We start from the raw sequence: 26,969 nt of genomic DNA, 5'->3' as shown, positions 1-26,969 counted from the left end.
ACACACCTCTTACTGAGTCAAGTTGAAATGAAAGTCCTCCTTGATAGATATAAGAATCTCCACTATTTTATACTTTATGCAGTCATTGCTACCACCAGTAAAAACAAGCAGGAAGTCTAATGTTGCTAACTATACATGGAATTACTCAATAATAACTGTAGCACTTTATGTGAACACTTAGGTTTCATCCAAATTAACATTAAAGTGTAGATGTGATCTAAAAAAATTGGAATGATAAAAATTATAAATCCAGTTTGTATAGGCATAAAATATGAACAAGATTCAGCACAGTAAAGTAAATAGATCAGAGAATGATTTCACCATGAGAAATTATGCAGTTTACAAAGAGAGCTATGATGCTTTTAGTACCTGTGCTTTTTTTTTTTTCCCTATAGTGAGTCTGTTTGGTCAGTGTTCTGCACTTGGGCCATTAGAAATGGAACTAATAATTACACTTCTGGCAGAAGGTTCTGACACGTGTTATGATACCTGACCTTTATTTATATGAAAGAATGATATCATTTTAAACACTTTTTAACAACTATTGCTATGTCCTACTGTTTTCAAAGTGTAACTTCACTAGGTGTGCAGAGCTCAGACTTAGAAAACTAAAGAACAAGTCAATCAAACAATAAAAAAAATCCAGCATATTAAAAAAGACTTTGTATCCTAATGTGAAGCTGCTTGATTGAGCAGTGCAGTGTCAACCATGTCTTTCTTCTAATGCTAAAAGTAATGCACATAGACAGAGTGACAATCAGAGTACAGCCTCCCATCAGCTGTAATTAATCTTTTAGTTAACAGAGAGTAGAAAAGCCTCTCATCAGCCTCTTCTGAAGTCTGAGGGACCCTGTTTTTTGATGTTTGCATTCTGAGTAAAATTGTCCCCACCAGTTCTAACAAATTGAAACACCAGGCTAATTATGGCAGCTAATGAAGTGTGTGGAATGGTCACAGCTTGTCGTGAAACTGTTCCTTCAGCTCAGATTAGAGTTTCATCAATCACTTTTTTAAACTGATCCAGAATTGCTTCTGCCCAGTGCTTGGCATTTTTAATGCTGTTTCTGTAATTGGTTTTTTCCCCAAAGCTTAGGCTGTTTTTTGAAATATTACATTCTCAGGACAGGACTTACAAACTCTAGTTTATAAAAAAAACATTTCATTATTGCCTCTATCAGCTGATCAAGTGGTAGAAAGCTAATAAAAGAAGCACAAATATAAAATTTGATATATTGTTTTTAATCCAGCTAAAGGTAGCAATAAAGCATATACATATATATGTATATGAATCATTATTACTGTGGGCTGGATGTATACTGCAATCTCATGAAACATGTTTTGTGGGCTGAATGGTTCAAATCCCACCAAAGCATCTAAATGAAATGAATGTGTTGGTCTTAGCTTATTTCCTGGTGGATTGCAGTCCTCCATATATCATTCAACAGAGTTTGGCATGATTTGTAGTTTTTGCAGATGTCCAAGCCTTTGGCAGCAGGAAGCCCAAAATGTCTTATTATTGAAAGAATATGAACACTTCAGGTTATACCAAAAGTCCTTAGAAAAGTATAGGAAACTTTACAGTATAACTCACAATGCTACTAGTCTGTCAAAGAACAAATTAGCATATAAAACATTTTTAAAAATCCAGTTCTTGTTCATTTATAAAATATGGCACTTTTAAATCTAGTTTTAAAAAGAAATAAACTTTAGGTCATATGCTACAATTCAGCATTTTGGGAAAATAGTACAAATGTGTATCAAAATTGCTCATCAATAGGGAAGGGAGTTTTAGCTTTATTAAATATATTTTAAAACAGCAATTAATTTTTGTTAACATATTCAGTCCTTTGCATTGTTCTTGGCAGTGGAGCACACACACACACACACACACACACACACACACACACGTGTGTGTGTGTAAACAAATAATATATATCTATATCGCTATCTAGTTCTACTCTTTCTACAAGTGGCACAGCAGCTAACACTTTAACAGTTGCAGTTTTCAAAGAATTGGTTTCATACTAATTGCCAAAACAAAACTTTAGCAAACAGATAAATAATGTATTATACTGCTCAGTTATTCTTTGACAGTTTGACTGAACATTTTTGAGACATGGCTGAATACCTGGTGGGACTATAGATGCTTAGGTCCCCTTCCAGTCCCAACCTTCTATTTTCTCCTTCATGATTATCATCTTTTCCCAACAACAAAACTGGATTCCTATTCAGTGAATGATAAAAAATAATTTCAGTGGGGTGTAAAGGAAAAGGGTCACCTGCTTGCTTCCTCTCATCCTCTATATTATACTGTTTTTGAATAAAACTTTAGGACAGGGGCAGGGGCAGCTAAATTTATACCATGATACCTCAGCAGTGCTCTCCTAGTCACAGCCTCTGCTTACTAGTCTTTCCATAACCCCCTCCCAATCAGGTGACTCCCTGAGACCCACACAATTCATTCACATCCTCTTTAACAAGTCCCTGACATCCTTTTTTAACTCCACTGCACTGGACCCTCCAGATCTGACCAGTCCCTCTTCTAGCTCAGAACTTCTTCAAGCCCCCTTCATTCCTGAGCACGTGCTCAGAAACACAGGCACAGAAACAGCCCTATCTCCCAGGTTAGCACACCTCCTCTTCCTGCCTAATTTTCATAGTTCATCATCACCCCATTGATCTCTGAACTTCCTTGTACTCAACATTTCCCACTTGACAGAAGGAAGTTCATCCTCAGGCTCAGAATCCTTCCCTTTCTACATAACACTCAGCACCAATATCAAAAACTGCTCAGAAACAAACCTCTATACCATGTTAGTCCTTCCAGTGGTACTTCTTGGTAGGGCTGAAAAATAAGGAATATATATATATATATATATATATATATATATATATATATATATATATATATAGCTATATAGCTTCCAGCAGTGGAATAAAATAGCAATACAAATAACCCTAGACTCTGAATTAACTCCACTGAAACCCGCATTTTGTGCTCCTTGTCTATTTACTTTGTAGTCTCTTGTCAGTGTTCCAACTCCATCAGAAGACCCCTGGTAGAAATAGATAGTTCTGCACCTTGTAGGACTTTAACAAGACTGTACAGCTGTGGTGTAGTTAGTTAGGCTTGGCACCATTATCCCTTAGTGGTCATCTACTGCTGATTATTCCTATCTAGACATCCATAAGTATGTAAGATAGGGTAACTAAAAAACAGTAACAACCCTTAAATGGCTCAAATCGTATCCATGCAGCTTAAAAAATAGTGGTAAAGAGAAATCGGATCCCAAATCAAATACCTATTCAGAGGCTAGTTGCCAGTTGAATTTATGTCTGTATCATAGAATCATAGATTCTTAGAAAGTTAGGGTTGGAAGGGACCTTAGGAGGTCATCTAGTCCAACCCCTTGCTCAAAGCAGGACCATTCCCAACTAGATCATCCCAGCCAAGGCTTTATCTAGCCAGGTCTTAAAAACCTCCAAGAATGGAGCTTCCACCACCTCCCTGGGTAACCTGTTCCAGTGTTTTGCCACCTGCCTAGTGAGAAAATTCTTCCTAATATCTAACCTAAACTTCCCTTACTGCAACTTGAGACCGTTGCTCCTTGTTCTGTCATCTGCCACCACTGAGAACAGTCTAGCTCCATCCTCTTTCAATCCCCACTTCAGGTAGTTGAAGGCTGCTATTAAGTCCCCTCTCAGTCTTCTCTGGACTAAATAACCCCAGTTCCCTCAGTCTTTCCTTATAAGTCATGCCACCTAGCCCCATCACCATTTTTATTGCCCTCCACTCGACCCTCTCCAATTTGTCCACATCCTTTCTGTCATGAGAGGCCCAAAACTGAACACAGTACTCTAGATGTGGCCTCACCAGTACCAAATAGAAGGAAATAATCACTTCCCTTGACCTACTGGCAACATACCTACCAATGTAGCCCAGTATGCCATTAGCCTTCTTTGCAACAAGGGCACACTGCTGGCTCATGTTCAACTTATTGTGCACTGTAACCCCCAGGTCCTTTTCTGAAGAGCTGCTGCCCAGCCAGTCAGCCCCCAGCGTGTACCAGTGCATGGGATTGTTCCGTCCTATGTGCAGGACTTTGCACTTGTCCTTGTTGAACCTCATGATATTTCTTTTGGTCCAACCCTCCAATTTGTCTAAGTCACTCTGAATCCTAGCCCTACCCTCTAGCATACCTACTACTTCCCCCAGCTTGGTGTACCTGCTGAGGGTACACTCTATGCCATCTTCCAGGTCACTGATGAAGACATCGAACAAAACCAGCCCCAGGACTGACCCCTGGGGCACTCCACTTGATACCGGCTGCCAACTAGACATCGAGCCATCGATTACTACTCTCTGAGCCTGATGCTTCAGCCAGTTTTCTATCCACCTTACAGTCCATTCATCTAACCCATACTTCCTTAGCTTGCCTGGGAGAATGTTGTGGGAGACCATATCAAAAGCCTTGCTAAAATCAAGGTACACCACATCCACCCGTCTCCCTGCATCCACAGAGCCAGTCATCTCATCATAGAGATGAGAGGAGGCCAGGTTGGTCAGGCATGACTTGCCCTTGGTGAATCCATGCTGACTGTTCCTAATCACCTTCTTCTCCTCCAAGTGCTTAGAAATGGATTCCTTAAGGATCATGCTCCATGGCTGAGGTGAAGCTTACTAGTCTGTAGTTTCCTGGATCCTCCTTCTTCCTTTCTTGAATACAGGCACTATGTTTGCCCTTTTCCAATCATCTGGGACCTCTTTTGATCCCCATGAGTTTTCAGAGATGATGGCCAATGGGTCTACAATCACATCAACCAACTCTCTCAGTACCCTTGGATGCATCTCATTTGGCCCCATGAACTTGTACATGTCCAGCTTTTCTAAGTAGTCCCTAACCTGTTCTTTCACCACTGAGAGCTGCTCATTTCCCTGCCAAACTGTGCTGCCTGGTGCAGTAGTCTGGGTGCTGACCTTGCCTGTGAAGACTGAGGCAAAAAAGGCACTGAGCACTTCAGCCTTTTCTGCATCCTCTGTCACAAGATTTCCTTCCCCATTCAGTAAGGGACCCACACTTTCCCTGATTGTCCTCTTGCTACTGACATACTTGCAGAAACCCTTCTTGTTACCCTTCACAACCCTTGGTAGCTGCAACTCTAATTGTGCTTTGGCCTTCCTGACTTCATCCTTGCATGCCCACGCAATGCTCTCATATTCTTCCTCAGTTATTTGTCCAAGTTTCCACTTCTTATAAGCTTACTTTTTGTGATTTAATTTACTGAAGAGTTCCTTGCTAAGCCAAACTGGTCTTCTACCATATTTGCTAGTCTTCCTATTGGGATAGTTTGTTCCTGCACTGTCAGTAAGTACAGCCACCTTTCCTGGACTCCGCTCCCTCTCAGTCTGGCTTCCCAGGGGATTTTGCCTGGGAAAAATGAGTTCCCTGAGAGAGTTGAAGTCTGCTTTTCTGGAGTCCGGCTCCTTACTCTGCTGCTCTCCATCCTTCCTTTCCTCAGGATCCTGAACTCTATCATCTCATGATAACTGCTACCCAGGTTGCCATCCACTACTACATTCCCCACCAATTCTTCTCTGTGAGCAGCATGTCAAGAAGAGTACGGCCTCTAGTTGACCACTCTAGGACTTGCACCAGGAAGTTGTCCCCAACACTCTCCAAAAACTTTCTGGATTGTCTGGGCACTGCTATATTGCCCTCCCAGCAGATATCAGGGTGATTGAAGTCTGGTGGTCTATAGCAGACCCCCACCATGACATCACCCTTGTTGCTTTCCCCTCTGACCCTAACCCAGAAACTCTCAACAGGCCTATCTACAGCTTCATACTGGAGTTCTGAGCAATCATATGGCTCTTTTACATGAAGTGCAACTCCTCCTCTTCTCCCCTGCTTGTCCTTCTTGAACAGTTTGTACCTGTCCATAACAATGCTCCAGTCATGCGAACTATCCCACCAAGTCTCTGTTATTCCAATCACGTCATAGTTCCTTGACTGTGCAAGGACTTCCAGGTCTTCCTGCTCATTTCCCAGGCTCCGTGCATTTGTGTACAGGCACCTGAGGTTGATTGCCCTAATTTCTCAGGAAGTATGAGAGCACCTCCCTTGTTGCCTCCTCTTGCTTGGTCTTCCTGAAGGTCTCCCACTTCCCCATTTACCTCAAGGCTTTGGTCTCCGTCCCCCAGTATAGCACACAAATACACAATATAGACCAGAGTTGGGCAAAATACTGCCAGTGGGCCAGGTCTGGCCAGCCAAATAATTTATCTGGTCTGCAGGCAGACAGCCACAAAGTCATGGGATTTGGCCCGTGGGGAGCTGGCAGCTCTGGCTGTTGGGTCACGCCGGGTATTTCCCTGCCCCTTCTGCAGCTTACACCAGCTCCTGCCCTGCACACTGGAAGCAGTGCCAGGCAGGTGCCAGCATTAGCTGGGCACCAGTTCTGTGGGCAGAGGCATGCAGGGAGCAGATTGCGGCTCTGCCCTAGGCCTCACTATCACCACCCCGCAATCCTGGGGTCTCCATGGAGACAAGCTGAGACCTGTCTGGGCAGAGCATGGGGCTAGGCAGATGGGGTGGGGATGCTTAGGGAGTTTTGATGAACTGCTGTGCGGGAAGGGAGGGTGTTGACTCAGCCTGCAACAGCTCACCAAAACTTCCTATGTGGCCTGTGATATAGACACAAATTCATACATCTTGTACAAACCAATTGGCCCTCAGGATCTGTGTCCCAAACTATAGATAAGGATCAACTCAAGTGGGTGTGTCTGCAGGCTAACTTAATTCACATTGTAGATCCTCTGATGACCAATTCACTGTACCAATTAATAAATTGTCCCAATGGTGGTCAAAAATCCTTAGGGCAGAGCTAAACCTTCAGTGATATTAGTATTGCTACAGCCTAGGGTCTATCTGGATGCTTGAAAAAGAAGTGTTCAAATATCCAACTCTTTCCTAGGTGAAAGGCAAACAGATCTGTCAGTAAGCAGAAAACAGAAAGAGATGATAATAGTTCCCCCACACAAGGAGACATCAAAAGAGCTCAATATATGCCTTCCTTCCAGTGTGATTAAATGTGTTGATGATACAACAACGAGTAACAGAAGGGGCAGGAGGACCTAAAGAAAATTTGGAAACTGTCATAAACCTGCATGAAAAGTTAAAGGGAAGCAAGGTATAAAAGCTGATTCAGAGTAACTCAGGGAAGAAAGGAGAAAATACGTGTGTGTGTGTGTGCATGTGTGTGTATACACATATATATAGACATACATATATGTGCACATACACATTCCACACATCTTCTCTTTTCTTCCCCAAGATATCTATATAGATATCTTGGGGGATATAGATATCTATAAGCTCTTGAGTGTAATCCTATTTCACCTTGCATGAAACCGTTAGTGCATGTTTTTATAACACACCATATATGGAGTTGCACTTTATGTACAAGAGCCATATGATTGCTCAGAGCTCCAGTATAAAGCTGTAGATAGGTCTGTTGAGAGTCTCTGGGTTAGGGTCAGAGGGGAAAGCAACAAGGGTGATGTCATGGTGGGGGTCTGCTATAGACCACCAGACTTCAATCACCCTGATATCTGCTGGGAGGGCAATACAGCAGTGCCCAGACAATCCAGAAAGTTTTTGGAGAGTGTTGGGGACAACTTCCTGGTGCCATATATGGCGTGTTACAAAAACGTGCGCTAACAGTTTTCTAGGGACTCATGCAAGGTGGAATACGATTATACTCAAGAGCTTACATGCCTAAAAGTTGCTTAACACCATTTAGATAACCATGAGGTGGAATGGGATCTAGACATACTCCTTAGTATTTCCAAACTAGTTCATCACGCATTCCCTGGGAATCCTTTACATATTATATAAATATATAATACATACATTATATATTACATACATACATACATATCTATATAGATATAGATATATCTAGATATAGACACATATGTATGTATGTATGTATGAATGAATGAATGAATGTGTATATGTATGTAAGTATGTACGTACCTTTTAAGGAACTGTGAGGTAAGCCATTTTAATGAAAGGATAGATGATCTCAATTAAGCTTTTCGGGACAGGGATCATCTTTTTATTTTTTGTAAAATTATGTGGTTCTGTTCCATGACTGGTGTGCCTCTGTACTGCAACTTTCTTATTACCTTTAAGAGGAGAAACTTCCTGGCAAAGTAACAGAAACAGTAATTGAAGATCATACCTAATGTTTTTTCTGTTGTGCAAATTGAAAAAAGGCTTTTGATGAGGTTGAAAGGATGTTTATAAGAAAGCCCATAGGGAAAATATGCTGAGAATACAGAATATGATCACAGATTACCTTAGCTTTTATACAAACCACTTCAATAGAGCCAACACAAGAATCAGCATCAATTATTCCAGCTGTCTGGGAATCTGGGACTGAACAAGACTTAAAGCTATCTTTAGCTGGTTTCTTTAGGACTAATTTCATATAATTTATCTTTTTCTCCCATCCCCTGACCCAGGAGAGACAAATTCTACTTTTTGTGTGTGCAAAAACAGGAAGAGAAGATAGGATTGTGGAGAATCAATTGGCCACTTAGGGCTGGGAAAATACAATGAAGAAATGTCATGAAAAGCATTTCATTTGCTCAATATTCCAGGCTTTATACTATAGTTAAACATTTTGCACTTAATCCATGGGAACTAGCAGTTTTCCAGAAACCCCTTTCAGAAATTGAAAGAATAATTAGGTACTTGGTGAACTAAGAGGATATAATTTCTTTGTTGTATTGAAAAAGTTTTCAATCTAAAATAAAATATAAATATGAAAAATGGGAAGATTTTTTTCAAAGAGGAAGTTTCAGTTGAGCAGTGTTTTCTCATCTAGTGACAGGCTGCATCCTTTTCCATCTGTGCTATTAAAAAGAAATATCATTTTAAGATTGTGTTTCAATAGTACATGATGCCCACTAAATTGAACAAAATTTTCAGACATGTCAAATGCAGAAGGTGAAATGTAAGATAACTTCCTACATTTGTGGCAATACTATTCTAAAACACAAGAATTCTGATTCATAACTGCCTTCAGTGTAACAAGAAGTGAGGCTATACCCTTCCCCTGAAAATGGCTCTATTGATGCATCCATAAAGGATATTTACCTGTAGTAAATTATGAAGTTCATAATATCTCTTTGAAGTGTGAATTAACTAATATTTGGAAAATAACTCTCTCAAAAACATTCTCTCTCTCTCTGAAGCCTAATTAAAAATAGTGTCGAACTAGTAGAAGTCACATTAGAATCACTTTTAAGTTTCAGATTCCATTTCATATTAGTTTAACCTTTGTTTTTCTGACTTTTGTTCATAAAAGTAAATCTCTTTCCTGGTTGGGATTGAAAACTCAGAATTTGTCTCGCTTAAGTTCCTGTTGGCATGAGCTAGAAGTTGGATATAGTTGCAACTTGATCTTAACATGTTAAGAATGTTTCCTGGTTTGGGTCTAGAAAGTTAAAAGTGGTTCTTTGTTGGCCTTTGCAGTGTACAATTGGTTCTGCCTTGGTTCCTACTGGAAAGAGAATGTTATGGTAGAACAGATTACACAATGAAGGGGTGACATGTAGGCCGCATCCAGACAAGTGCAGATGTTTGGTTCACCTTGTGTGCTGCTGCTAGTTGTCCTCTGGGAACACCTATGCTATGTGCCCTCTAGCACATGGCAGATTACCCTGAGTGGAGTAGGAGAGGCTGGGGGCAGAAACTATGCTGGCTTCAGAAAACTTACCTGGGGTCCTGGGGGCCAGGGAAGCTGTAGCCACATCACACCCTGTCTCCTGGGGTCAAACCCCCTCCCGCCCCGCACTTCAAGGTAGCATCATAGAAAATGCCTGACAGCATTTTTACATGTGCTACGAGATGCACACTGGGCACATTAATTAGAAGCTGTGCTAATTAAAAACACCCATGCGTCATGTGTATCGGTATCCCCACATGTCCCCACACTGAAAAATTGGTGGTGGGGTACTTTGAACTAAAGCTCATTGAATGTGTCTTATTTCAAAGTACCCCATCACCATTTTTTCAGTGTGGAGATGTGCTGGGATGCTGATACATGTGATGTGGAAGGCTGCCAGACCACGTTAATTTCCATGCTCCAGCAGACTTGATTAATTGAGTCTGCTCTGGCACGCTCCATGTATAGGAGCCCTGAATGTGTGGTATGTGGTGCTGCAGACAGGTCTATGGCACCACATACCACATGGCCATGCTTGTCTGGACGTGGCCATAAATTACATGAATCAAGGTACTGGTATGCCTAAATTTATTATTTTTTTATTGTACATGCTATATATCCAGCAGTCAAAATCTGAGTAATGGCCATGACCAAGGAGTTGGCATACAAGGATACATGCCCATGTTTACATTTCTTCCCTTCCATTTCATATGCTAATCGCATACTGGGATGTATTAGCCGATGCATCGCAAGTAGGGCTAAGGAAGTGATAGTTCCTCTCTACTTAGTGCTGGTGAGACCACAGCTGGAGTACTGTGAACAGTTCTGGGCACCGCACTTCAAAAAAGGCATGAAGAATGCTTTTGAAAGGATCCAGAGAAGGGCCATAAGAATGATTAAGGACCTGGAGGACAAGCCTTATAAGGAAAGATTAAGGGATCTGGGACCATGAGCACCACATGCCCCCGGAGGCTGGGGGGCATGGTGACCACCCTCAGGCAGTGGTGTCAGCAGCAGAGGCATGGCGGTGGTGAATGGGGAGCTCCTACAGGTAGCCATGGCAGTGTCAGTGGTGGGGGCAGGCCGAGCAGGGAGCTCTCGCAGACAGCTGAGGCAGCGGTGATGGCAGTGGCAGGGGGGTGGCAAGCACCGACCAGTGGTCGGTAACCACCTGCAGATGCCACCAGCAGTGTTGGCAGTGAGGGAGAGTGGCGAGCAGGGTGCATCGCCAAGCTCAGGGGGTGCACGTGCATCCATGTTCACCCCCTACACGTTGGGACTTGGTAGCCATCTATAAGTATGTAAGGTGTGAATATTGTGAGCTGGGAGAAAAACTGTTCACTAGGGTGCCCCAGGGGAGGACAAGGAGCAATGGCCATAAATTGTTAGGGTTTGGTTTCAGGTTGGATGCAAGGAAGAACTTCTTTATGGTAAGGGTGACCAGAACCTGGACTAGACTTCCCAAGGAGGTGGTACAGCCCTCAACCTTGGAAGTTTTCAAGATGAGACTGGACAAACACTTTGCTGGGATCATTTGATCTCAGCAGTATTCCTGCACAGAGCAAGAGAGTTGGACTCGATGATCTTTTGAGGTCCCTTCTAGCCCTTAATTTCTATGATTCTATGATGATTCCATGATTCATCACAAGCTTTTAAAACTCAGTGTATTTTATGTGCACAGGAATGTAATGGTAGGCATAGTTCCATCTCACTTAGATTTAATATGCTCATAAAAGGTGTATTTAATATGTATCAGTGTGTTTTCACACCCAGCAAATGTCATTTATACATTTTGGATAAATTAAGATGAATACACTAAACATCTGCTCCTTCTTTCCAAAATACTTTTTTGAAATTGGCCTGCTATAAATAAAGATCTAAATGCCAATAGCAAATAAACTTCTCTTGGGAATCTGAATACCAGTCAAACTATTTCACTTGTGCATTTGTTTTTTTAGCCCAGATCTAGTAAAGTTCAAGGGTACTGAAGTATGAAATAGCTTGTGAGGAAATTCACATTGCTTTCTTAATTTAATTTACTTGTAAAAAAAGATTGCATTAGTTCAGAAAATAGAATATAATCTTTGGCAATTTTGGTTCAAATATAGATATTAGGTAATTTCAGAAAAATGGGTGGTGCTGCTTCTTCAGGTTAATAACATGAATGGAAGTCTAGTACAGTATATATTGTAATGTTTGCCACAGCCGACTAGGCTGTGCTAAGTATATTTGGGGGTTTTTTTAAATATGACCGAATTTGAATTTGCTTAAAAGCGATACTCTAAAAGACTGCTTTATTTCTCCTCAGTGGATCTGCTTCATGTATGTAGCCAGTATCTGAATATTTAATAAAAATTAACATTTTGTACCTTTAGATGACACTGTAAAGCCAGTAAAGATGTGGGGAAATGAATCAGATAGCTCTGCACATCATCAAGAGACTTCTTAACCAGAATCAAATGGTGGGGCTGAATTCTCAGCTGACTTGTACTTGAACAACCCCAGTGAATACAGTGGTTCTATATGGTTTAAATCATAGCATCTTTAGGACCAAATCATTATTATCGGTATGTTGCCTGAGTCAGGAAGACCATCAGTCCACTGTCAGATATCAGATGAAGTTTAGGAGGTCATCATTCTCATCAAATTCTGATGTCTTTACATAATTTTCACCTTTCCTTAAGTCCTCTCTCAGGCAAAACTCCCAATGAAGCTTGGCGATGAGTTGCCTGGCAAAAGACTGGTGAAAGCACAGTAAGAATATTAGGAGTTACCCAGTTTAAAATTCTTGATGTACATAATGATTGTAAAGTACCCTATTCTTATGAGAAATATGTGTTTATTAAGAGAGAATTCAAATAGTTTTACCCTAAGCATTTAAGCAGTTGCATTTTCTGAAATATTACTACTTTGTACAGGTAAAGTTACACATTTCACTTAGGCCATACTAAATCTGTGGAATGTTAAGCTGTGTTAAAATTAGAATATGCTCTGAGCACTTGCACATTAAGGGTTAATATATTTCCTGTACATCTGTCACTTGCCATTAAAGGGCTGGTGAGCAAGTCATGGTTAGGAGCCAGGACACCAGCACTTTATCCCTGATGGGGGGAGGGGCTAGGAGTGTTGCATCCTGGGATGCTGGAGGATTGCAGATTGCTTGTTTTGTCTCCATGGAGAAGACTGAGGTTACCCTAGCACTAGCTAGGTAGCATGGCCCAGAGTTAACCCTCACCTGAAATGACATAGCTTTGAGATGTTCAGAGGGTACTTAGCACAGGTTAATGAGGTTTAATATGCATGCACTTGGATTTTAAGTGCCCTTGAGATGGTCTAAGTGTAATGTGTAACTTCATCCTGCCTAATTGTGTTTTAGCTGGGTATTATGCTTGATGTAGATCTTGTGCAGAGTACACTTCCTCCCCCAACCCAGAGAAAGACCAGGAGGCAGAATCAGACTTCTTGTTCAGCTTCTTCAGCAGAGAGCATATGTCTGGACCACAGGTCCTTGTACAGGAGGGATTGTGTTGCAAGGAAGGGCAGGGGGGTAGCTCTCTATGTGAAGGAGCAGTACACTTCCCTACAAGCAGAGATTGGCACCCAAAGAGGGTGACTTGAGACCCTCTGGGTTACAGTGTGGGGAGAACATAGTGAAGGGGGATATAACTGTAGGAATCTATTACAGACCTTCTAACCAGGATGAAGAGGTTGACCATGAATTTGCTTGGGAACTGGCAGAGGCTGCATGCTCTCGGTGTATGGTTGTCATGGGCAACTTCAACCACTCTGATGAGAAGAGCATCCAGTCAAATTTGATTGGTCACGAAGCTTCTTCACTTGCACTGATGAGCTGTATTTGACTCAAGAAGTCTGTTAGCCAACAAGAGATAAGGCGCTCCTGGATCTGGTACTGGCCAAAGGTAACAGATCTAGTCAGCAAGCTGAAGATTGAAGGGAAGCTTGGTGACACTGATCACGAATTGATCACTTTCTCTATCCATTGCAAAGCTGGCAAATCAGTCAGCAATGCAGAAATCTGAGGCCCTGAGAGACCATGATCTGTTAGGGAGGGGAGTCCATAATGAGTGGTCGCTCCTTAAGGAAGTGATCCTAAAAGCACAAGGGAAGTCCATTCCGGTTCATAGAAAAGGTAGCAAAAGGCTTTGTAGACTACCCATCCCTTGGCTCAATAGGGAACTCATGGACCTCCTGAATCTGAAAAGGGAAACTTATAAGGGATGGAAGTTGGAACTACCACTAAGGAAGATTATGCAGCACTGGCCTGCACCTGTAGGGAGCGAATCAGAAAAACCAAGGCTGAAATTGAACTCAAAATGTCTATGGGAATTAAAGACAATAAAAAGTCCTTTTTCAAATACGTGGGAAGTCAGAAAAAAAGCAAGGACAACATCAGACCCTTATTGAACCAAGTGAGGCAGCTGACAACCGACACCCAGGAAAAAGCTAATCTCCTATAGTCAGTGAAAATCTTGAGAGGGAACAGCTTGAAAGGCTGGAGAGTCACAAGTCAGCTGGCCCGGATGGAATGCATCCAAGAGTGCTAAAAGAGTTGGCTGACATCATAGCATGACCAATGGTGAGGATATTTGAGAATTCATGGTGCTTGGGACAGGTTCCTGAAGATTGGAAGACGACCAATGTGTTGCCTATCTTCAAGAAAGGAAGGAAGGAAGAACCAGGGAACTACAGGCCAATCTGTTTGACCTCAATTCCTGGAAAGATCTGGGGAAAAATAATCAAAGAAAACATCAACGACAGGCTAACGGAAGGCAAATTTCTGAGAGATAGATAACATGGCTTTGTTGCGGGTTGATCTTGCCTGACCAACCTCATTTCCTACTATGACCAGGTGACACATCACCTGGATAAAGGAGAAGAGGTTGATGTCATATGTTTAGATTTCAAAAATGCCTTTGACTTGGTCTCCTATGATGTCCTCATGGTAAAATTGGGGAACTGCGGCCTCAATAACCTTACAGTCTGACGGCTGGGGAACTGGCTCTGTGGTCGGACCCAGAGAGTGATAGTCGATGGACCTGAGTCAACATGGAGCTTGGTGACCAGTGGCATCCCCCAGGGCTCAGTACGTGGACCAGTACTCTTTAATATATTCATAAATTATCTGGATTCGGGTGTCAGAAGCAGACTGGCTAAGTGTGCAGATGATACCAAATTATGGGGAACTGCAGTCACGCTAGAGGACAGGATGGCAATTCAGGCCAACCTAGAAAGACTCGCTAAGTGGGCAGATCAAAATCTGATGACATTCACATGGAAAAATGCCAGGTGCTCCATCTTGAGAGAAAAATCCACATCATATTTATAGGCTTGCATCTACTGATGCATCTCAAGCGTCATCCTCCCACTTTAGTCAGCCTTGGTGAGGCCGCAGCTGGAGTACTGCATCCAATTCTGGGTTTTGCACTTTAGAAAGGATATAGAGGAGCTTGAGAGAGTCCAGAGGAGAGCCACGTGCATGGTTAGAGGTTAAGAGAACAGGCCTTATGAGGAGAGGCTAAGAGCTATGGGATTCTTCAGCCTGAAGAAGCGAAGACTGAGGGGTGACTTGGTGGCAGCCTATAAGTATATAAGGGGTGTTCATCAGGAAGTAGGAGAGCATCTGTTCACCAGGGCACCCCAAGAGAAGACAAGGTCTAATGGTCACAAACTGCCAGAAGACCGTTTTAGACTGGACATAAGGAAAAACTTTTTTACCGTCCAAGTTTCCAGAGTCTGGAATAGAAGTGGTGCAAGCACCTACTCTGGATGCCTTTAAGAAATGCTTGGATGCTTATCTTGCTGGGGTGATCTGACCCCAACTGACTTCCTTCCCTTTGGGCAGGAGATTGGACTCGATGATCTTGCGAGGTCCATTCCAGCCCTAATATCTATAAAACCTATGAAGCATGAAGCTAAAGACCCATGTAATTTTCAGATTAGTAGTTTTACAAATTCATGAGCAGTAATTTGAAGTATTTCTTCATTTCTAGTTAGCACTGATGGAATTTGTTTTTTTCCCCAGAAAAAGCAATGTGTGTGAACCAGAGACAGTTACAAGGCTTAGAGAAAAATTAAGTATAATAATAATAATAATGAAATATTGGTTGCATAAATTAAATAGCAATTAATATGGTTTCTGTGTCTGTTTGAAAGATAAGATATTAAAATAGTGTTGTTAGACTTCCCACTGTGAGAATAATTTCTTGATTTTGTACAACATATTATCATATTCTTTCTGTCAATAAAAGAGAAAACTAACAAGCAGAAAAAACTGTCTGATGAAAGTGTCATACAAAAGGATATAAAATTGGCTTTTGTGATGGCTATGCAATATCACTTTTTATTTTAAGATCTAATGACAAGTTGATTCAAAGGGTAAAATTTGCAGTTATAAAGTCATTAAAGTAAGTAGAAAATTGCTCTCCACTTTAGTCAGCCAATCTTTTTAAATCAGAGAACTTTTATTGTTGTCAGTGTTTGCATTTGCAGGAGGTAATTAAGAAATGAGTTAGACATCACACTCAGGGACAGCCCTCAAGAAGTATCATTTCTCCCAATCAGTTAAGGAGGGACATAAGAAGGAATAATGTGAAACAAAATTAAAATGTTTGGGGCCAGATTGTGACCAACAACTATACTGGTACACATTATGGGAAAACAGTCCTTGCACCTTTCCTACTTTAGCCCCCATGCAGGATCTCATTGCAATTTAGCTCCTTTCACTGATGTGAGTGAACAGACTATAGAGAACTTATCAGTGCTAACAGCAGTAGGCAGGAGAAAGGAGGTGGCTTCCTGGCCCTGCTTTCCCACTACAAGGCAGGGAGCCTCTAATAGACATTGTGTTTCAGTGAAAGTCAGTACCTCCACATTGACACAAGGGCCTGTGCCTAAGGCACAATTAAGCTTTTTGTTATTATCTCCTATTTGAAGCAGTTAGGTGACCTAATTGGCTAACACATTAGCTTTTCAATATTACAGCCATAAGCTACAGGAGACCTATCCCTGGCTTTTGGACTTTAGTCCACATCAGGAAGCACAATTGACAGTCTGTGCCTACCAGCCACAAAAACACAGTTACATCAAGTAATTGTGCTCTGAAGTTTTTGGCTAATTAGTTGTTGGAGCTATTCACAAGAAATGGTTCCTGCTACCCAGGGGAAGAAATTGGTAGCCATTATTAATGTCCTAGCTCATTTCTCTCAATGCTTTTCAAGAGCAATGCTGCTTAAGGTGTCTAAATGTACTAGAGGGAATTAAAAATTATAGTACCGACCCCTTTCTCTAGCTGAAATATTGTAAACTTGTTTCACTGGGGCCAGGATTGGTGTCAATGTACTTTGTGTGAAAAGTGCAATAGAAGCATTAGTATTTGACAGCCCTAGTTGAAATAAGTGAAATTAATGGAGCTCTTTTCATATACGACAAGGCCATGGCACCCCTTTCATGATGCTTACAGACAGAGAAAAGTCAATACTTTTTTATTACTTGATGCTGACCTACATTCTGCACTACAAGTGCCAGGCCCCTAATTGGTTTCAGTTGTGAGAAAAGTTTGCCCCAAAGAAACATTGGAGCAGATAAATCAATCTTTTTTAGGGTAGCTTAGTGGGTTTTGAGCACTTGAAATGACATTTGTATTGTATTGACAGAATTGGTTGTTATACTCATTTTGCCATGTCAGAAGCCCTTGTACTAGTTGGAAGTGTTGTTAACCAGAACTGATAAATTTACAAAGCAAATAGCTGGATCAACGTTTTACTTTCATAACAGCTAATCACCATGGTCTGGTTTTTTGTCAGAGGCCTTTGTGGCTATTAGCAGGTCATGAAGCTTATGAGGACAGCTCAGTTTAAAGCTGTAACTTTAGTATTCTAGGCATTAAAGGTGCCTATACACAAGCAGCAAGGCTGCTCTGACATGCTGTAATTATACCTCAGAGTAGACTCGATTAATTGAGTCTGCAGGAGTGCAGTCCTGCAGTGCACTTGAGTGCAGACTCCTGCAGACTCCAGTGTCTTGTGTATCAGTGTCCCCACAATGAAAAATTGGGGGGGGGGGGGGGGGGGGGGCTTTAACTAAAGCTTGTCGAATGAGCTTTAGTTAAAGCACCCCTGCCACCATTTTTCAGCACAGGGATGCTAATACATGATACACTCTGGGCACTTTAATTAGGGTGATTACAAGAGCTGCTCTAATTAAATCCCCCCCCCCCCCGAGCATATGTATCAATGCCCAAAGATCACAGGACATACCTAGACATGATATATGTGTAGACGTTGACTGAAGTTAACTGGGGCATGAGGGTGCTACAGCATGGGGGCTGCCTGCTGGCTAGCCCCTCACTGTAGCATCCTCATGCCCCAGCTAGCCCCTCTGCAGCATGTTGAGCTGGGGTGGAGCAGCTCCAGGCGCCCCCGGCCCTCTGCCAGCCAAGTCGGCACCACCCCAGCTCAGTATGCTACAATCCCAGGCACACACAAACTCTGTGCCTGGGAGCAATAAACTGGCACAAACTGTGCCAGAGTTTATTCCTGTGCACTAATTTTGCATATAGATGTGCTCATAATCTCTTTGTACTGAAGTGGGCCTTTCAGGGCCAGATAGACTGACTCCAGCCAGAATCCACTAGCAGAGAACTGCAAAAAAGCAGCATTTCATTGGATGTCCAAGCTCTGTAATTTCAGCCACCAAAACTAATTAAACACCTGCTTCCAACTCTTTACCCACAGTGGAACAGAAAGCTGCCCTACCAGGGAACTTGACTGTACTATACTCATCCTCTCACCAGGTATTGGGTGTGTGACTGGACAGAGGAAGAGATGTAGTCATATGTGCACTCTCCTCAGTAATCTTTCACCAGCAGAGTTGTCCCTGGAGAAACCATTGCTGCCAACATAACGTTTACCCTAAGCTGCTCTACATAGTAACATAGAAGAGGACAGGAAGAGAAATTATGAGGCAGTACTTTCACCTGAAACATCCTCTCTGCAGCACCCCACTTGGTCTAGTTAGATCCTTCAAGGTTAGGTTGAGGCTGAGGCAACATTTCTTGCCCCTTCTTCCCTTATGGTGCATCCACACAGTAGAGGCACAATTAAATGCTGTATTTTTAAGTAAATAAATGACAAGTTTTTAGCCAAAAATATGTATATATTTTCATGTGTGAAAAACATAAGGGGCCTAGATATTTAATATATCTTATATACATCTTCAGTTCTTAATACATAACTATCAACCGTTTATTAATTTACCTCATCAGACTATGAAGTCTTGTCTAGATGTGGTCAAGCAGAACTGCTGTCATCATGATCAGAGCCATTTGTTTAAATACTCAGTTGTGAGTATCTAGTGAAATAGCTTTAAATAGCAAGATAAACAGTACAGCTGCCAACCCAAAGCAATCTTACACTGAGGGGGCAAGTGGCACAGAAAATTTCCTCTTTGTCATTTTGACTTGGGTCTGAAGCTGGACCTGGGCTTAGTTCCAGCTCAAAAAATTGTTCACTTCAAAGGCTCCTAAATTGTCCCTAGGAGCTAATTTTGGCAGCCAATTGTTTTTGTTTGGCTAGGCATCCTAATAGCAAAAGCCGTCTGCTCTAGCAAATGAAGACTTCTTCAGTGCTCAATTTGCCATTCCCAATTTTATCCAGATAAGAGGGGTGGACATTTGCTGGTAGCCTTGTTATTTATTTTTTTACAAATTGTAGGATGTTTTACTAATTACAATTTATCACAAATTAAAATGGAGTGTGCTTAATTTTGCTGCATAAACATGAGAATATATTTTCCAGATCCAAAACATAAAACAGTTATACATTCTCAAATTATAACATGATTTAGGTACATATGAATAACATTAGTTTGCTCTCTGTGGAACTAGAGCTTCCTTTATGTGTTCATGGTATGTTTTCTGTCCATCCCAATCAACAAAGTCAGCATGGTGAAGCCAGTGAATTGAGTATAGCAATCTTATTTCAGAAAAAAATTACAGTTATACTAAATTGTTATATTTAATATAAAAAAGGCAAGTATAGTTTTTGCAGCTCTTTTATCTGCAAGGTGTTTGTAGACTGAACACATAATAAAAAATAATTTAAAGCACAATAGTATACCATTCTAAAAGTATCATAAAAATAAAGCTATTTGAAACACTCCATCATAAATAAAATTGTATGGCTTGGTATAGAGCAGGGCAAGAGGAGTGTTATGCTTAGACTGATATTAAAAATCTCTCTGGAAAGAAATCCTGTGAGATGCTGAGAATAGTGCAGTGCTCTTACACAAAAGCTGCGTCTAGCCCATGACTACTGCGCAGTAGCATTTCATGGCAGAAAGTGTGACATGATGTTACTGCGTGGTAGTCATGAGCTACTGCACAGTCAGTGTCATGAAAAAGCCGTTCCTCAGCACGACTGCTCAGTAACTCCAATTACTGCACAGTCATTCAGCACTTGTATAAACATGTACTTTATACAAGTGCTGAATGACTGTGCAGTAGGGCTGTGTGAAATTTCGGCAGCCATTTCATTTCGGATTTGGATGTTTTGGTGGCCAAAACAGTGAATCCGAAATGAATGAAAGGCTCCGGATGTTTTTGACTGTTTTGGAGGCGGGTTTGCAGGGAAAAAGAAACTAAGAAGAGGGGGGGGGGGGAAGGACTGCTCAGATATTGACATCTGTAGCTGGCCAGTGTCTATGATCTGTCCCCGAGGTCCCTTCCAATCCCAGTGCTCTGGGGGAGAGACAGAGAAGCACCATAAAAGGCTATTTATGAACTGCTCTCTGCCATTTTGCAGCTACATCTGTATCTGTGTAGCAGCAGAAACAGCAGCAAAGAGCAGCACCTGTAACCTTGCAGCTTGGTAGTGCTTTCCTACCAAGTTGTAGCCAATCCTTTCCTATTTACCCTTGCCTACCCTCCCTATTGTTATCCCTTGCAACTCTTTGTTCCCCCAAAATCCTGTTATTTGTTCTTCTTATTTTTCCCCCACCCAAACAAAAAGAAAGCAGTGCTTTGCATCGCAGTGTCTCATCACTGTGCACTGCAGGAAAGCACTACACATACATTACACACATACACTCACACAGACACACATTTTTTTCCAGCACACGAAACATAAAGCGTGCTGGAAAGGCCGGTGCCAGGTCTTCTGGTGGGGGAGCCAGAGGGGGCAGAGGGAGACTTGTAAGTTTCCCCTCCCCCAAACTTAGATGCACTCTCTTTCCTAGCACTAGCAGGCATGGTGCTAGTGGCAGCAGGGAGGTAGGACCATTGCCTGCATCTGTACCCCCTCCAATAACATGAGCCATAATAATAACCCCCCAGCATCACCAGCATGACAAGCAGCACCAGCATGACATTCTCCTCCACCTCTATTTCAGTTCCCAACCCAAGCCTTCCAGTGCCAGAGGAGGAGATGGATCTGGAAGCAAAGGACCTAGCCCTATCAAAAGAAATTCTGGGGACCAAGGAGGAATCTGAGTTTGTGCTCCACTCCCCTCCAAGTTCCCCTAGAGCCAGGTCTCCTTCCCCGGAAAGCAGTTTGGAGGAGGTTGACGTTGAGGTTGTGGAAGCAAGTGGCTCAGCTGAGTCAGCTCCTCCTGTTGTTGTGCCTCTGCCTGCTGAGGCAGGATCCACACCCGCACCTCAGAAGCAAGGGGGTAGTGTGGTGTGGGATCATTTTGAGGTGGCAGATGATCCCACATATGCTATCTGCCTGCACTGATGATATAAGACCAGCCGGGGCAAGGAGGTGAAACATATTCAAGATATGTGACACTTCAGCACCATGGGGATGCTGATGCATCTCAGGAGGCACTACCCTCTTGCCCTTGCTCCTTCTCAGCCTGGCACCAGTAGGAACATGCCCAAAAAGAACTCCCCCTCTCACTCCAAAGCCCCCATCCCCAAAAAGCAGAGGCAGGCCACCCTAGAACAGTGGGGCAAAGGTGAACAGAAAGGGGGCATGTTGCAAAGGCAAGTAAGATCACCCAGAGCATCGGGGAGATGGTTGCCAGGACAGATCATGCCTACCTCTTCCTCAGAGGGTACTGGTGCCATCAGTCAGGCAGTTGGTGGTCTATCCTTCAAGCCAAGGTGATCGATGAGTCCCACATGGCAATGGAGATCATAGTGGCCCTGAACCCCATGGTGCAGGTGTGGCTTGTTGGGCAGGGCAAGCTCACCTGTGGGTTCATGGTCACCAACAATGGGGCCAATATGGTCAAGGCGGTCTGTGATGCCAACTTTGTTGACATCCGCTGTGTGGCACACAAGTTCCACCTCATAGTCCAGGATGCTTTGGAGGGGGACAGGGCTGCCGGTGACAGTGCCATCACAACCAGCCAGCTCATTTTGAAATGCAGGAAGGTGGTGGGCTACTTCTACCGGAGCATCAAGGGGGGCAAGATGCTTTGGGACAAACACTACAACTTGCCTGACATCTGACTCCCCAAGTAGCAGATACCTCTCCACTTTTACTTGCTACATCCCCCTTCCACCCTCTTTCCGCCCCCCCCCCCCAGCCTGTCTTTCACCTTCTGATGTCTCAATTTACATTTTCACTGACTGGCTGTCTTGCCTGCATAGCATGCCAGCCTCTGGCTTCTTTACTATTCCTTCCAACCAGGAAGAGCACACACAGCAACTGCAGATGCTTCCTCAGCCTGACAAAGGGTTTTTAAACCCGAAAACTTATAAAGAAGAATTTCTCCAACTATTCAGATGGTCTAATAAAAGATATTATATTGACCCTTAGAACCTTGTCTGGGCTATGTCCTACAACCTACACCCCTTAACTCACACAAGTGACATGAGTTTTGCTTTCAGCAGTTTGAGATGCAGTTTCACAGAAACCCCTGTACCACTCTTCCTGAAATCTGGCAGGCCTCATGCCTGCATGAGGGGTATGTATGTGGCAGGATAGGTGCTAATGAGGGTGGCCATTTAATGCCTTGCTCTCAGAGCTGGAGGTGGCAGTTTAGTTTTTCACCAGCCAACAGAGGAAGAACATCTCCCTGCTGAGCTCCTGTGCCAAGAAGAACTTGGAGGTATAAGGGCTGGGGCTATATGGGGAGGAGGAGGCCCCACATCATCCTGGGCATGACCTAAAACTATACCCTGCCAGGGTAGGGCCTAGGTGGGACTGCCAGTGGCGTGGCAGCCTCAGGAAATGCCAGGACCGCAAACCTCCCTCATGAAAGGTGGGTAGGAGGCACCTGATAACCTCCAGCCACTGCATAGTCCTGTGTGGGGAAAGCCCAGACCTGTAAGATCTTGGAGAGGCTTGAGGCTTACTGGTTGCAGTAGAGTTGTGAGGGTGAGAACAGGGGCTACCATCCCAGCAGTTTTCATCCCACTGTACCTTAACACAGGCACAAAGTCGCACGTCACAAGTTTTGCTTTCAGTAGTTTGAGATGCAGTTTCCCAGAAACCCCTGCACCTATCTCCTTGAAACTTGGCAGGCTTCATGGCCTCAGAGGGGGCTAGCATCCCTTCAAGTTTCATCTGCAAAAAATGATGAAAAGGCAAAAAACCACAAAGTTATAGGCAGTTTTGTGATTCCCCATTATAACCTATGGTCAAAACACTAAAACAGTGTTGAAATTCCGAAAAAGTTTCAAAGCAATTTTGGCCAAAATGAAATGGGACAGCAATCCAAAACACTGAAACAAATCACTGTCTCTCTGAAATGCCAAATCCAAACCAAAATGGAACAGTCGTTTTGCACAGCCCTACAAAACACTGAAACAAAACACTGTCCTTCCAAAACACCAAATCTGAAACTGAAACAAAACGCAGCCACTTTGCACAGCCCTACTGCACAGTAATGACTGCACAGTCAGCATCTTGTGTAGATGTGGCCACAGAGTCTTTTATTTTTGTCTCATTGGCAAATTTAGGAAATCTGGATCTGAGAGTTTTGCAGACATATAGAGAGGGTCATGTGTCAGATGTAAGAAATTGCAGATCACTTTTAATTATTTGAGATTCAGCTAAGACCCTATTTTGAAAACAAAGTAAGCAGACTCCTTCATTTTCATAGAGCTCCACTGAAGTCACTAGGACTCTATGTACATAGAAATCCATCTGCACAGTATCCAGTGCAGAACTGGAATGCAAAAATGGAGAAAGGAACACCAATTCCATTTCACTAGAAGTATCAGAATTTGTGGTGTTCCTCACTGAAAGAAAACAAAATGTTTTAAAAGTTTTCATAAAGTGAAATTGTGTCCAGAAGGTCAGATATTCACTTATGGTCACACTCTGTTTGTCTAGTCTACATTGAACCTCAAAGATCAGCCAAAAATTCTTCATATTTTATGCATTTCAACAAAACATTTCAACTTCCATGAAGCTGCTTAAAAAAAAGTTCCAGCCAGCTCTGATCAAAGGCTGCAGTTGTTCCAGGAGGAGTGAAAAGACAGGTGTCCTGAAAACCATGCCAATTTAAAACCAACACTTCAGTTAGACTATAATGTCATCCAAAAAGAGAAGTAGTAAAAGCTTTACTTTTGCTGATATCAGCAGCTTTTTAGGAACAATGAAAAAAGTCCAAAGTAGGCTTTGTTACAACCCCAAAGATTTGGAACTTTTAAAATGATTTTTTTTTATTTTTAAGGAAAAATGTTCACGTTCCAAGTCAAATCAGCCAAATCAATTCCAAATCCGTGAGTCATTCAAGAATCATACGTGGCCCTGCTACTGGCAAGCATTCTTCACCCCCACCTGGGGCTTCACATGCTTCCAAATCATTTGGCAGGCATCCTACGTGCAGGCCCCAAGCCCAGAGGCTTGGGGTTCAGATGCCCCCGAGTTTTGCTTGCCCTGAGCCACATGGCCACAGAAGCAAGCTAGGCAGGAGTCTCCCATTTCCATAAAGTGGGCATAAAGCTAAGATCTTCTCACTGGAAATGGAAGTGGGAGGTTAACTATACATTACCTCCATGGGAACTATCCCATGCCAGAAAAGTGGTTATCCCCAGCAACTAGGAAAATCACCTTAGTGGTCACGGCATTTCCCTTGCCAGGTAAGTTTAGATTTGGAACTTCCCAGTACAGAAATCCATGCTAGAACATCTCATACTCAGCCCGATTGCCTGCTGGGCACATGCCCCCAACCCCCTGCTGCCAGTGGCAGTCGGGAGCAGAGGCCTCCAGCCCTCCCCCGCCAATCCAAAACCACGGGAGGAGGGCATACGGGAGGGAGGGGGGACTTTCCCCTCTCCCCTACTGACTCACTCAGCACATTTCATTCCCCAGCTCTGCCCCCTGCCAGCTGTTTGTGGCTGGGTGGGAAGAGAGGGAGCGGGGAGAAAGCGGAGGCCCCTGCCTCAACCCTGCCCCCTCACCCCTACCCAGCCAAAACTATTGGGGGTGCATGCAGTGGGGGCTTTCTCCCTACCCCCACTGACTGGCCTAGTGTGGCTTCATTTCTCCACCCCAGGCCCCTGTCAGCTGTTAGCAGCTGGAAGGGAGAAGCGGGGAAAGGAAGGAAAGCAGAGGTGTCTGCCCTGATCCAGCCAGAACTATTGCCAAGGGGAAGGTCTGGGAAATGAAGCTGCAGTGGACCAGTTAGTGGGGGAGGAGGGAAAGCCACCACCATGTACCCCTCCCCCCAGTGGTTCTGGCTGGGGCCAGGGCCAGGGCCTCCGCTTCCTTCCCTGCCTGCCCCCCCCCCCCACTTCCCATGCTGCACAGCCCAGCTGACAGGCACAGGCAGGACACAGGGCTGGGTTGCAGAGGCTTTGCTGTCTAGACTGTATGACAGCCCAAGGTTGGAGCTGCCCTGGCACTGTGCTGGAGCAGATGAACATAGGCCAAGGTTAGCCCACCCACCCTGCAGGGGAGCTGCAAGCATCCTGGGATGCTGGGGGACAGTGACCTAACTTGAGTCCTGAGGGGATCCAGCACAGAAATTTGATAGACCAATCTAACCTAAACCAATTAAATCTGATACTACATCCATCCAGATTTACACCAGGTTCTGAAATTTTTAAATTGGTCTATGTACACTGAACTTCTGTTCTGTTATAGGTTTAGACCAGTTTCCAATCACTTATACCAGTTTGTGTGTAATTTCTGTACCTAGCCACAGTCAGCCTGCGTTTCAGAGAAATAAAAAGTGTGCAATGCTTGCAGTTATGTACAATATATAATTATTTATATAAATATAGTTAGTCAGTTCATCCTGAATTTCCTCCCAAGTCTGATACACTTATGTGAGAATAATCAATGGATAGCTGTGTAATATACTTCATCATACAAGAGAAGTATTTTTGTAAGTGTAACTTACATCCTAAACTCTACCATAGGTAATAGGAAAATCAAAAGGGAAGACCAGTGAAATTATACAACATACTAACGAATTGTAATAAAAATAAAATAATTCTATTACTTAAAATCAAAATTTAACTATCTTTCTCTTTTTTTCTTTACTCTAGGACTTTGAAACCGTGTTACCACCAATTGATCTCTTCGATAGGCATGGAAAAACATATTCGAGAGCTGGGCAAATAGTATAACCAACTCTGCATTTGTCTAGAGCTAGACTTCCTAATAAGTAAACAATAAAAATCTTTAAGCAAGTGCAAAGCAAAATGTTAATTAAACTCTTCGCAAATTATTGTAAATGTTTTCTCTAGTGCAATGTAGGCTACACCTACAGCAAAATAGTGTTATTCTGTTTTATTTTTACCAATGTAGACCTTAATATCAAAAACTCTCTAGCAACCTATATCCTTCTCTACTTGATTTCAATGTAGACCTTCATATCGTATATATTACCATTCTGGCAAATGTAATGACGACTTAGGAAAACTTCCTAGCTCTTAGTATTGCTTTTTCAAAATACCTCCTGTATCTTTTATGATACAAAACCCATTGTAATCAGTTAAATCAATTAAAAGACTTTTGATCGTATCTTCAAAGTGCTTTTGTTACAGTTATGAAAGAGAACTTCACTAAAGTAGAACTGTTAGGTTATTGTTTTCTGAAGTATGTAAATCTAGTACCTAGATTTATCTAGATATCTAGTCTATATCACTGTTACTCATTATTTTCAACATTGGTAAACTTTCTCCTTTGGACCTGATTCGAGTGCTATTAAAAATCAGTGAATATTTTTATCTTGGCTTTCATGGAGATCAGAGTAGATCATTTTTTATAGCAAATACTGTCTTAAATCATGTAGCCCTTCTTTGCTTT

General features: G+C 42.7%; 1 protein-coding gene across 1 annotated transcript in view; it reads left to right on the top strand.

Moving 5' to 3' along the window:
* The window catches only part of SPATA17 (spermatogenesis associated 17), a 169,010-nt gene extending 142,326 nt beyond the window's left edge, over positions 1-26,684 (top strand). Inside the window, exon 10 of the mRNA XM_006265047.4 lies at positions 26,207-26,684. Coding sequence (XP_006265109.2) covers positions 26,207-26,287 — 81 coding nt within the window. The 3' untranslated portion in view covers positions 26,288-26,684. The remainder of the gene's footprint in view (positions 1-26,206) is intronic.
* The last annotated feature ends 285 nt before the right edge of the window (positions 26,685-26,969 follow it).

The sequence above is a fragment of the Alligator mississippiensis genome, chromosome 1 (genome assembly GCF_030867095.1).
Source record: "Alligator mississippiensis isolate rAllMis1 chromosome 1, rAllMis1, whole genome shotgun sequence".
Classification (NCBI taxonomy): Eukaryota; Metazoa; Chordata; order Crocodylia; family Alligatoridae; genus Alligator; species Alligator mississippiensis.
This window is presented reverse-complemented; position numbering and strand designations above follow the sequence as displayed.